We start from the raw sequence: 11,263 nt of genomic DNA, 5'->3' as shown, positions 1-11,263 counted from the left end.
GTGGAAGGTGTCCCTGCCCATGGCAGGGGGGTTTGGAACTAGATGATCTTTAAGGTCCCTTCCAACCCAAATCATTCTATGTTTCTATGATAAACATTAAATAAACTCACAATTAAAGACTGTGCAATTCAATACTAGAAAAAAAATGTGTTATGTGTTGAAAACTGAGCATGTGAAAAGGGTTTGGTGAGCTTCCATTATGATTGCCTGTCAGTAGTTTCAAGTTTTCTCAGTTTATAGGTAAAACAGTTGAGTTTTTTAACTAGCTGCCTTAATCATTAAGGACTTAATAATTAATTTTCATTGGTGCTGAGTCAGCTTTCCTCCCTTATGCAGATGAAATAGGAATTAAGCTTTAAATTTTAATTCTGAAAGTGGAGATGTGATGTGTTATTTCAGGTTTCTTTCTCGTAATTGGTGATAAAGTTTATGGCTCTCTTAATTCTGGTGGATATTTTTGAGTCAGAAAAGACTCAAACTTGTTTTCAAACATGTTAATGAACTTTGGAAAGATAAGGAAGGGAGATTAGCAGAGAATGGCTTTCTTGTAATGTTTTTGAGATTTCTAACTATTATTTCTCAAATTGAATCAGAAGATCTAAAAAAGTCTTTCAAAGGGGTCATTTGTAACAAATGTATTTCTCATCTTGACCATTTTACACTTTCTGAAATTCATAAGTCGCTAAAAGAAATAAAATTTGATGTGTAGAATTAAAAAGTTGTCTAAAAAATATTTTGGAAATGTTGAATTCTTCCAAATTGGTGTTCTCCTACTAAAAAAAAGAAATTTAGAAAAATCATCATTTTGGGAGTAAAAATTAAATGAAAATTCAAGATTTTTTTTTACTGATTAGAATAAGCAGACCTGTCTGCATAAAAGAAACAGAAACTGTAGTATGAAGTATAAAGGTTTCAAACATATGAATTCTTTTCTAATTATGATTGCAATTTAATGGGAACATACTGTTACTTCCAGATGTACAGTTGCTCTGAGGTTTTCTAGTTTCTTGTTTTGATTTGCTGGTCATGGACACAACTGAATTCACTGAGATTTCCCAGTGAGAACCTAGTGTTCTGTAAATTCAGGAAACTGCTGACTTTTATGAGGGGTAAACTTTGTTTGTAGACGTCATTTCTTTTCCATTCCCACTTGAGTGATACAAGATCAGTTGTATGATTAGCAGTATATTACTCACTTTGTAACATGCACCAGCAGGACCATATAATGTATTACCAGAGGGAATTCCACATACACGTGAACATTTTTCAATCGGGAGTATCTTTTTCTTCATCAGGAAATCTTCAAAATACAATAAAGATTAATCTTGTACTTCTTCACAAGCATGCTGGAAACTTTTTATTTATTGATACGGACACCTCTTGTTTGGTTGGTTTACTGTTGCAATCCCAGCAGTCTGTTCAGAAATACACATGGGACAGGCAAATCCCTATTTTCCCCTTACCCTTCCAAAAACTCTCCATTGGTGATGCTGGGACCAGAATCTAACCTGTTTGCATTTTTAATGGGATGAAGGCCTGGTTAGCAGCAAGCCATGTTGCATAAAATATTTGCCAAAAATATTAGACTCTGCCTTCTGCTCAGCTTGCAGATGGGCGTTCATCCCTTACGCAAGTGAATGGCCTTTCTCTAAAGCTCTAGTTAAGCTATATTTTAATCAAGAAAAAATGTAGATGAACTTCTAGCAGCTTTCTGCACGTGGCTTCAGATTGCAGCAGCATGTATGAGGCAGCCTGACATCCAGCCTCTGATTTGGCAATTTGCTTAGGCATGATCTTAACTGCAGTTGTGTGAGTAACTCCATCGTTATTCATCAACCAAACTTGTATTGACCAGCAAGAGCATAGCTAGTCCTCAGAAAACCAGTTTCCCAAAATGAAGATATTAGATATGGGTGACAGGATTCTTGACATCTGGGGGAAAAAAGGGAACAGATATCTTCTGATTTGGGCCAGGAAAAGGTTGTACTAAATCTTTTTGAGAATGGCTTCAGTACAAGGAAGAGGGTGGAGACATCTGACTTCCTGCCTGGCTGAGGGGAACTGGACTTTGACTGTAAATCTTTTGCTTTCATCTGCTATGGAGCTGAAAGGAAGGAGGGGATCAAAAGTGAAAGCACAGTCATAACTCAGGTGATTTTAGAGGTAGAGGAGATCAGTTTAGGGGGCACTTCCTCATCAAAGGAGGTGGGCATGAAAGGATGAACAAGATGTGCAGTAAAAAGTTGAAAAATATTGTCAGTGACTAGGGAAGTGCAGAAAAGGAGATCGAGATACAGGACAAGATGAGAAGGCTTTCTTGCTCTTCTCTTGGAAAACGTTTTCTGATGTGGTAGAGAACAACTTTAGCAGAAAATAAAAAATTATACATGACAGACAAAGGGTTACAATTATCCCAAAATCTGGTATGTATGAGCAGGTTATGAAGATGTTTCGTCAATGCAATCACCTTTTTTTTGTATGTGTACTTCTAAGAGTTCATGTTTACTTTAAGGAAGTAAGTCTTTCAGGCAGACTGATGCCCCTTTGGGTCAGATGAATGGAGAAGGGAATAGTTTGGTCAGTTGTGGAAAGGAAATTAGCGCTAGAATGGAAAGTATTGCAGGTGTGCTCCATCTATTTCCCTGTCCTTATGGGCAGCAGGATCTGAAGCCGGCTTTGAAAGCGGCTCTAGGTACAGTAGGGAGAAAGAATATATCTGACCTTGACTGATGCTCTCTCTGCTGCTTGTGATTCATCCAGTCCTGCAGGCAAGATGGGAGAAACAGGTGGTGCCTCAGCTGGTAAATTACTGGAGAGAGAAGAGTAGTCTTTTGTTTGGTAGCAGAAGCCAGCCTGAGCAGCTACTGCTTCTGGCACAGGTTAATGGGAAGAGGAGGATAAGCACACAGTGCTTACCACAGCTGCTATTGCTGCTGGAGTCTTCTCTATTGATTTTTTTTTTTTTTTGGTGGCAAAATCAAGAGAAAGTGCGTCAACAAAACCAGCATGGTGTTCTTCTGGGACCTGGAATATGACGTGCATTAATTATAGCGTGCAAAAACTCAGACTGATGTGCAAAGTGCTACCTTGATGTTTGTGAGTTGAATTAGCCATGATAAGAAAATCCATTTGGCTACTCATCTATAATTTTGAGCAGTTTTCTTCCCAAGTATAGGTCTCAGGGTTCTCTCTAGGATCATTTTGAATATCGTGAAAAGAGCAAAATGTTTTCCACCATCCAGATGAGAAAACATAAAAAGCACAAATATTTCAGCTTTGTGTTTCTAAATTTGTGAAGATAAGCCTATTATCATAGACACTTATAAAAATTGTAATATATGAACATTTTCCTTGTTGTGGGTTTCTTTTAGGATTTTGTCTTTTGACAGTGTGCAAAATAAAATTTTATTCAGTTTTAATGTACAAAACATCTTGCTAGCTTTATTCAGCAGGCTTCGGTATAATAGATTGGGCGCTTCAGTTGAACTGGTTTTCCTAAAGTGAAAATACACAGGAAATGACCTTATTAAAAATATATATGTTTTTGCAGTCTGCCTTGTTTTTGTTTATGACAGTATAGATTTAGGGGTAGAAACAATGTTAAAAGAAGTCTGAGGGGAAAAAAAAAGTAACTTTTTCTTTAATTCTTTTTTCAAACAAAAAAGAATATTTCTTTCTAGGCTCACAAAAGTAGGATGATTGCTTTCAGAAAAATAGTTACATATATTTTGTGATCCAGGTGCTCTGACATAATTTCAGGACTTAATTTCTTATCTGTCGAGAAGGTGAAAACTCTTCGTGCCCTGGGAATCTTCTACAGGCAGACTTCTTTGTCTTCCCTGATTTCATTCCAGATGTTAGAGAAGTCATCTGTGCTGTTGGCAGCTTCTTGTGTTATCTGTAGCGGTGGTGTTTTTCTTTTTTTTTCAAGAACACATAGAGCAACTATAGAGAAAAAAACCCCCACCAAACAACCCAACAACGCTACTCTTTTTTTCATAAGACCAGGAGTAAAATCCCCGTAACAGGAACTCAATGTCGTTCTCTGTGAAACACGCTGCCTCTCAAAATGGCAGCAGATCAACAGACAGGCAAACACATTAGTGTTTATTTGGCATAGTGAATAGATTCTTTTATAATTCCTTGAATTTGGATTTTCGGTCTTTATGTTTGAATTGTCAGTCCCAGTGTTTCCTATAGTGTGTTACAGCACTGTCAGGCAAAGGGTAAAAGAGTTAGTGCGCGGACTAGTTAAGAAAGTATGTCAAAATGTTTTGGAAGTAATAAATACACAACCATGAAAAAAGGATTTAGTTATCTTCATTGATATTATTAGTATGGAATCTTCTCCAAATGTTCTGTGTAATTCTTTGCCACATTTCTCTAAGGTAGAGGTGAATTACCCTCCTCCTTACCAGTGTGGCAGAGAGACCCTGAGTCATAGCCAGAAATAGAGTTTTATTGTCCTCAGTGGAGTAGGGAACCTTAGCCCTAAGCTGTTATTTTACATATTTTATGTGTAGCTGCTCCCCTATTCTGAAGGGTTCGGTTGGTACCCCACGGTTTGGTCTGCAAGTTTGTCAAACTTCTAAAGAGCATCAAACTTCTAAAGATGTGCCTCTTCATGTTTAGAATTTTCTCAGCATTTTTGGGCATTTCTTCTCCTTCTCCAAAGCAGCTATATACTGATCATTTAGATGCCATTTTGTGCTAAGGAAGTTTCTAGAAGGATGCTTGAGGAAGTTTAGGTTTGTAATTTGAATTTCAAACTTTGCAGGGGCAAGGGTTGTAGCAATCTGAGTGACTCAAGAATATTCCTAGAATGACAAATTTTTCCACAGACAGTTCTAAAAGTTGGCAAATGAAACTGGATTAAGAATATTTTTTTTAAATGTAAATAACAAGCACCCTCTCTTTTATCTTTCCTCTTCATCTGATCTTTTAAATTTAGACTACTCTTTATGGTACCCAGCCAACTTGCTCCTCTGGAATGCTTCATGGAGGTCTCTTTAACTCTGAATTCAGGAAATCAGCAAGAGTCTGGCTGGCAGAGAGTGCCAGGGGCAGTGGATCTCCATTTGCAGTGCTGCAAGGGTGAATCCCTGTACTATAGCAACGTAGCTAGAATGCTGGTAGCACAAGATGAAAATGGAAAATTATGTTATGTTTAAACCATATGGCTTTACTGTTCCTTGAGAAAACTAGGAATTGAAGGTAAGTTAATGGAAACTCTGGAATCCACTTCAAAAGCTTTAGGGAAGTTGAGGATCACTGTGTAGATGACAAAGGTCTGGAATCCTGGCGTGCACAGAGATACATGTTATTCCCTGTGCTTGATGTTGTGCTAAGAAACATCTACGCTAATGTAGATGAATCTTGAAGTAACCTCAGCAAGACGTGCAGTATACTCCAGGAAACAAACATGAGTCATGATTTACTGACATGTGTGCGTGATAAATGAAATTGCATTAAGTTTGAGCTCATTTTTTGCTTTGGGGGTTTTTTGGTGTGTGTTTTTTTTTTTTTTTTTTTTTTTTAACGAGCATGGGAATTATGTATGCCAGTTGATTGCTACAGTTGTTTGCTCAGTCCAGGAGCCAGGGCTATTTAGCTGTGCCCTTGCAATTTGTAATGCTTTGCTCCTTCATGTAATGCAGTGCTCAGTAATGAGTCTGGACTTTGAGCAGCAGACCTGAAGTTAAGGTAGAATTTTTAGAAACCATTCAGTGCTATTTCAGAGGAGTTTCTGACTTTTTTTGTATGTCCGGTTCTTTAGTGAATCATAAATTGTCTGAGATGTCCATTTTACTTATCTTTCATTTTTTTACAGGTGTGTTTTTTCTGTGGTTAGTAATAGTTTATGTGGTTTACCTTCAAAAGCTTCTATAAACTTTTTTCTCTTAAATCAGCAGCTGTCAGCTCCTGAGCAGTTTCTGGGCATCCTTATATATTTTCCTTTTAAGGTCTGTTGTTTCTATGTTGGGGTCCTCCTTCAAGCTATGTCTACAAATGACCTGCTTTTTCTTTGTTTATTAATTTTTGAAGAACTGTTCTCGGTTGTCCTCAGTTGATGTTCAAATAATTCTGGAGTCTTTTGAACAGTCATCTCTCCCTCAGACCTACTGTGTGTTCATACAAGTTCAGAGATATCTCTCTTTCCATAGTCACAGTGCTGGATTAAGGTTATTTTACGCTGTAACAAAAGCAATTACTTCTCCATCCTCCTGCCTGATGACAGCTGTCTGTTCTCCTTAGCAAAGTCTCAGAGCAGAGGTGTTGTGTGTATGGAGTCAACGATGTCTCTGCGTTCCAGGAAGGGAGTTGGTAGGGGCATTTGGCATCATGGAAACCTGGGTTTCATCATTGCTTTGCACTGCTCACGCCACAGTGGATGAAGACCAGCAAGGATGGGTCCTGGTGGCAGGTGCATGGAGGGAGACACCTCCATCCCTATCGGCACTCACCTGAATTCTCTTACCCCACTCTTCTGGAAAACATGAGATTTTTCCAATCACAATTACTTGTGTGGCTTTGTAGTGCTCTCATGTAAGTGCCCCGAAAGATTCAAATGGTCACATCCACAGATTTGTGGGACATAGTGTTATGATTTTTTCAGGAAACAAATCTACATTGATGGGAACAACAGGTGGCAAATCTTTAGGAAAAGCTGGCATCGTGACTACACTATCCCTGCAGTATGAGCACAGCAACATAACATATGGGCTTGCGCCAAGTTGCTGGAAGGGGCTGAAGTCATCCTAGGCCTCCCTACCTTAATTGGTGACTTGTGTCTGGGTTCTGCGAGAGTTTGGATTTTCCTGGATTCAGTTTCTGATAACCTCTGCAGATGTGGGGTCTGGGGCAGTGCTGCCTTGGACAACTCTGTTTATTGCAGCTGATGTATACTCTTCTTGACCTCATGACTCTCAGCTAGTGTCTTGAATCACTCGAGAATAACTAATGCCCCAGCTCCCAGATCGTTTTCTGTTTCGCCTTCAGCCAACTGAATGTTCACCTTCCTTCACAGTTACAGGAAATGAAGATCTTCTGGGATAACATAAGTGTGGGTGAGCAGTATGTTTGGTCTATGGGGAAATAATGTGAACAGAGAGAGATTACAGACAGTAAAAATAGACAGGAGTTTCAGAGGTAGTTCTCGTGATTTTTTTTTTTTCGCCTCTCAATTCTAAAGTATATTTAATACTGTTGGCTGGTGTAGTGAAAACTTTCAAAAATTAATTTAGAGTCATACGGTTAAACGGGCTTTCTCACTCTATGGGGGATTGGTACAGGCGATGTGCACAGTAAATTTACCATAACCCCTGTGGATATTCATAGCAAGGAAGGATATAAAGGGCTGTTGTCCACCAACAGTAAACTGCTGCAAATGAATTAATGGCTTTTTTTACCGTCAATAAAACACTAGAAAGAAAGCATAAATAGTCAGGAAAAAGAGGGGTTTAAAGAAGTAGAGAATCTACATCACTGTAGGGAGTGATATGAAACATACAATGTGCTGGCAGTGTTCTAAACTTAATTCTGTTTATGTCCTGGATAACTAGATTTGTCTCTTCAGTAATAAAAATGTGTAATGCCAGTTACATATGCCTCTTCAGCAGAGAAAGGATCACTGCTTGGGAACGAAAATGTTTAAGTCCCAGCAGAGAGAAAAAAAGGGATGCTGTGACTGTTGTCCATCCACACAGTAGTTATTTATTGCCTCTTTTATGGAATTTGCACCACGCCAGAATTTAGATGAGTTCATGTACACTGTACAATGCACAGTGGCTTGGAGCAAAATGGTTATGAAAGACATGACATTTGTGCACTTGTGGTGCCAGTTTTTAATGACTAAAGATTATGCGTGTCTACGTGAAGAATTGTCAGTGTAATATTTTAGTCTACAGTGTGTAGATATTTTCAGAACATACCCAAGTCTTTGTAATGGAATGAATTAATAAAAATTAATTATATCCTTTGTACCTGAAATGTGGTTTATTTCTTTTGGAACAACTTACTGTATATCTCTTTTTGTTGTTTCCAATTCTTGAATGTGAAATACAAGAAACCTTATTCTTTTGGTATTTTATTAGTGGTTTTACTAACTTCTCATTTGATCCCCAAGGATGAGGTCTTGGGGAGGGAAGAGTGAACATTTTCATTACGCAAAACCAGGTGCAGCTGACTTATTTACGTGAATTTACTTTACAATAGGTTTGATTATTAATGCATCAGAAATCGGACTTGTGGTTACTATGGTAAAAGTTACATTTCATTATAGTATCTCCCAACTAGTTTTAATTTAGAAATTAGTGGCTTATTTCAGCTTTGTCTTGTAGTCAATTTGTAAAGTGCTAGAGCACTTTAGATTTTGAAAATTACTCATTTTGCTTTTGCTTGATTGTAATATGAGTGCAGGGTGGAAGTGGTACTTCAGAAAATGTTCAGTTCTCTGCTTCATTAATATTTCACTGTTTAACTCTTTTTAACACTATGTAGATAGGGTTTTATATCATGTTAGGATAACAGGACTACTAAATGCTTTATAAATAAAATACTTGTTTTAGATTCCAGATAATATTTTGATGTGACACTGTATCCAAAGCATAAGAAATTTGGGAAACAAATTATAAGCGTAAAAAGCTAAAAGTTATTCAAGTCTTCCCGAAATAGCTTTTTCCTTATTTGTCTTGTTTCATGCAGGCTTTCCTTCACCGAATGATCCAATGTGCTACAGCCAAAGTGGATAAAAATGTCACAGAAGAGACAGTTAAGGTTAGTCTCCTAATTGCATATTTATTCTGTTTTTTATCTGATGTTTTATTTACGTATGTTTTATTCTTTTGCAGATGTTGTTTTCAAATATTGAAGATATTCTTGCCGTTCACAAAAACTTCCTGTCCCTGGTGGAGGAGTGTTTACAGCCAGAACCTAATGCGCAGCATGAAATTGGAACCTGCTTTCTTCATTATGTACGCTATCTTTTATTACAGCCTTATTTCACTTTTTTCCTTTATTAATTGTCTTTATTAATTACTGTCATGATGATGAGTGTACATAGTCATGAGGACAAAATATGACTTGATTGCATAATGTAGAGTACTTTGAGGTCATCTCTTGGTTACTGCCATTTCCAAAAAAATAGAGAGGGGAGGATAATGAAGAAAGATCATATCAAATGGGCAAACTTTTGTTGTTTCATAATTTTTATATTCACCAGCTTAGCCCAGGCTGACAAGCTGAGCCCTGCAGCGTGGGCGAGGCTGGTGCCTATACGTGAGATGGAGGTACAAGGATCAGGGTTGCATGAAACAGCAAAAGTAATAAAATGCTTTATTTTTATTCCCCTTTGATGCTAGGCAAAAATATGAATATTTAACAAAGAATTGCATATGCTGAGTAAAATATCTCCATGGTTCTGGACTGTGAAGTTATTTTACTTCTCACAACTGCAGTACCTCCACAAGTGTGTTTGTACGTCCTGTAGTAATTGTTTTCTAGGAGTTATTTTTCCTGTTGGAGCAAAACAAGGATGTCAGTGTTACAGAGCTCTGCAAAATCCGGACAAGTTAGTTTGCTTTCAGTTGTAGGCCTAACAAAAAGTCTAGGTTTCATTGTTATCTCTGGTTAGAGTCCCATTTGTTTGCTAAGTCTTTGTTTATTCATTGTGATAGGAGAAAATTATTAATGGTTTGTAGAAACATTTTACAGAAGTTGAATAACATCAATTTTTGACTCTGCAGAAGTATGGATCATATTTGCAAACAAGTGTTTGCAGACAAAATAGGTAATGATGTCAGCAAATAAGCCACTCATTGTGCATTTTCTTCCTGTTTTTTTTATCCTGTGTTTTTGTGATAGTCCAGCCTCTGAAATTTTGCAGCAAAACCTTATGAAGTTCAACAAAGACAAATGTATGGTCTTGCACCTGGGAAAACATAATCCAGGAGTGCAGCACAGGCTGGGATCTACCTGGCTGGAGAGCAGCTCTGTGGAAAGGGACCTGGGGGTCCTGGTGGACCATAAGTTCAATATGAGTGAACAGTGTGCTGCTCCGGCAAAGAACACCAACAGGATGCTGGGTTGCATCAACAAGGGCACCACCAGCAGAGATAAAAAAGGCATTAACCCACTCTACTCAGCACTTGTGAGGCCACACCCAGAATACTGTGTTCAGTTTTGGTCCCCGCTATAGAAAAAAGATGTGGACAGGCTGGAGAGGGTCCAGAGAAGGGCCACAAAGATGATCAAAGGACTGGGAAGCCTCCATATGAGGAAAGGCTGAGAGAACTGGATTTGTTCGTCCTTGAGAGAAGAAGGCTTAGGGGAGACCTTATCACCATGTTCCAGTATTTAAAGGGTGGCTACAAAGGAGATGGAGACTCCCTTTTCACAAGGAGTCACATAGAAAAGACGAGGGCTAATGGGTACAAGTTACTCCTGGGGAGATTCCGATTGTACACAACAAGAAAATTATTCACAATGAGAACAATCAGCCATTGGAATAATCACCCCAGGGAAGTGGTGGATTCCCCAACATTGGACACTTTTAAGATTCAGCTAGGCAGGGTGCTGGACCATCTTGTCTAGACCGTACTTTTGCCAGGGAAGTTTGGACCAGATGATCCTTGAGGTCCCTTCCAAGCTGGTATTCTATGATTCTATGATTGAAATTCCCAAGTGATGCTTCCAGACTGTTCATAATTCTAGTTTGAGGTTGGACCTCAAATAATAAACATAGGAGGAAGAGCTGACCTTCCAAAATGAAGACTATATTAGCTATTCAGCTTTGAAAAGTGTTCATTCCATGTTTTATTAATTAAGAAAAAATCAAAACGGCAAGTGAAGAACAATGTATTTCTTTGTTTCTGCAGAAAGAGAAATTCCGTATCTATGATGAATACTGCAGTAACCATGAGAAGGCACAGAAAGTTCTGCTTGACCTGAACAAAATAAGAACAGTGCGGACGTTTCTTCTGGTAAATAAACTTTGAACTGGTGTTCTAACTTAATATTTTTTGACTGGGCAGTGAATTGTTAGCACTGTCACCTCCACCATGTAACAAATACAAGCACACCTGCAAGCGGTTAGCAGACAGTTTCAGCTGAGGTGGTGTTTCCAGAGGAGGGGGTTGTGTACATCATATTTTCACTGCTGCACTTGGATCCATGTGTAATACAGCATTAGGCAGCGTGCCTTGAACTTGCTGGCCAAGAGGCAAGAGTGTAAATCCAGCCGTGCCTGTAGAAAGAAAGAAGAATA

The 11,263-nt window shown here is 38.4% G+C and overlaps 1 protein-coding gene across 1 annotated transcript in view; it reads left to right on the top strand.

Moving 5' to 3' along the window:
- Window positions 1-11,263, top strand: part of PREX2 (phosphatidylinositol-3,4,5-trisphosphate-dependent Rac exchange factor 2) — a 187,005-nt gene that overhangs the window by 46,350 nt on the left and 129,392 nt on the right. Inside the window, 3 exon segments of the mRNA XM_009335042.1 lie at window positions 8,704-8,775; window positions 8,850-8,972; window positions 10,875-10,979. Of these exon segments, the coding sequence (XP_009333317.1) occupies window positions 8,704-8,775; window positions 8,850-8,972; window positions 10,875-10,979 (300 nt within the window).

Source organism: Pygoscelis adeliae, unplaced genomic scaffold, assembly GCF_000699105.1.
Source record: "Pygoscelis adeliae isolate BGI_AS28 unplaced genomic scaffold, ASM69910v1 Scaffold101, whole genome shotgun sequence".
NCBI classification, from domain to species: domain Eukaryota; kingdom Metazoa; phylum Chordata; class Aves; order Sphenisciformes; family Spheniscidae; genus Pygoscelis; species Pygoscelis adeliae.
This window is presented reverse-complemented; position numbering and strand designations above follow the sequence as displayed.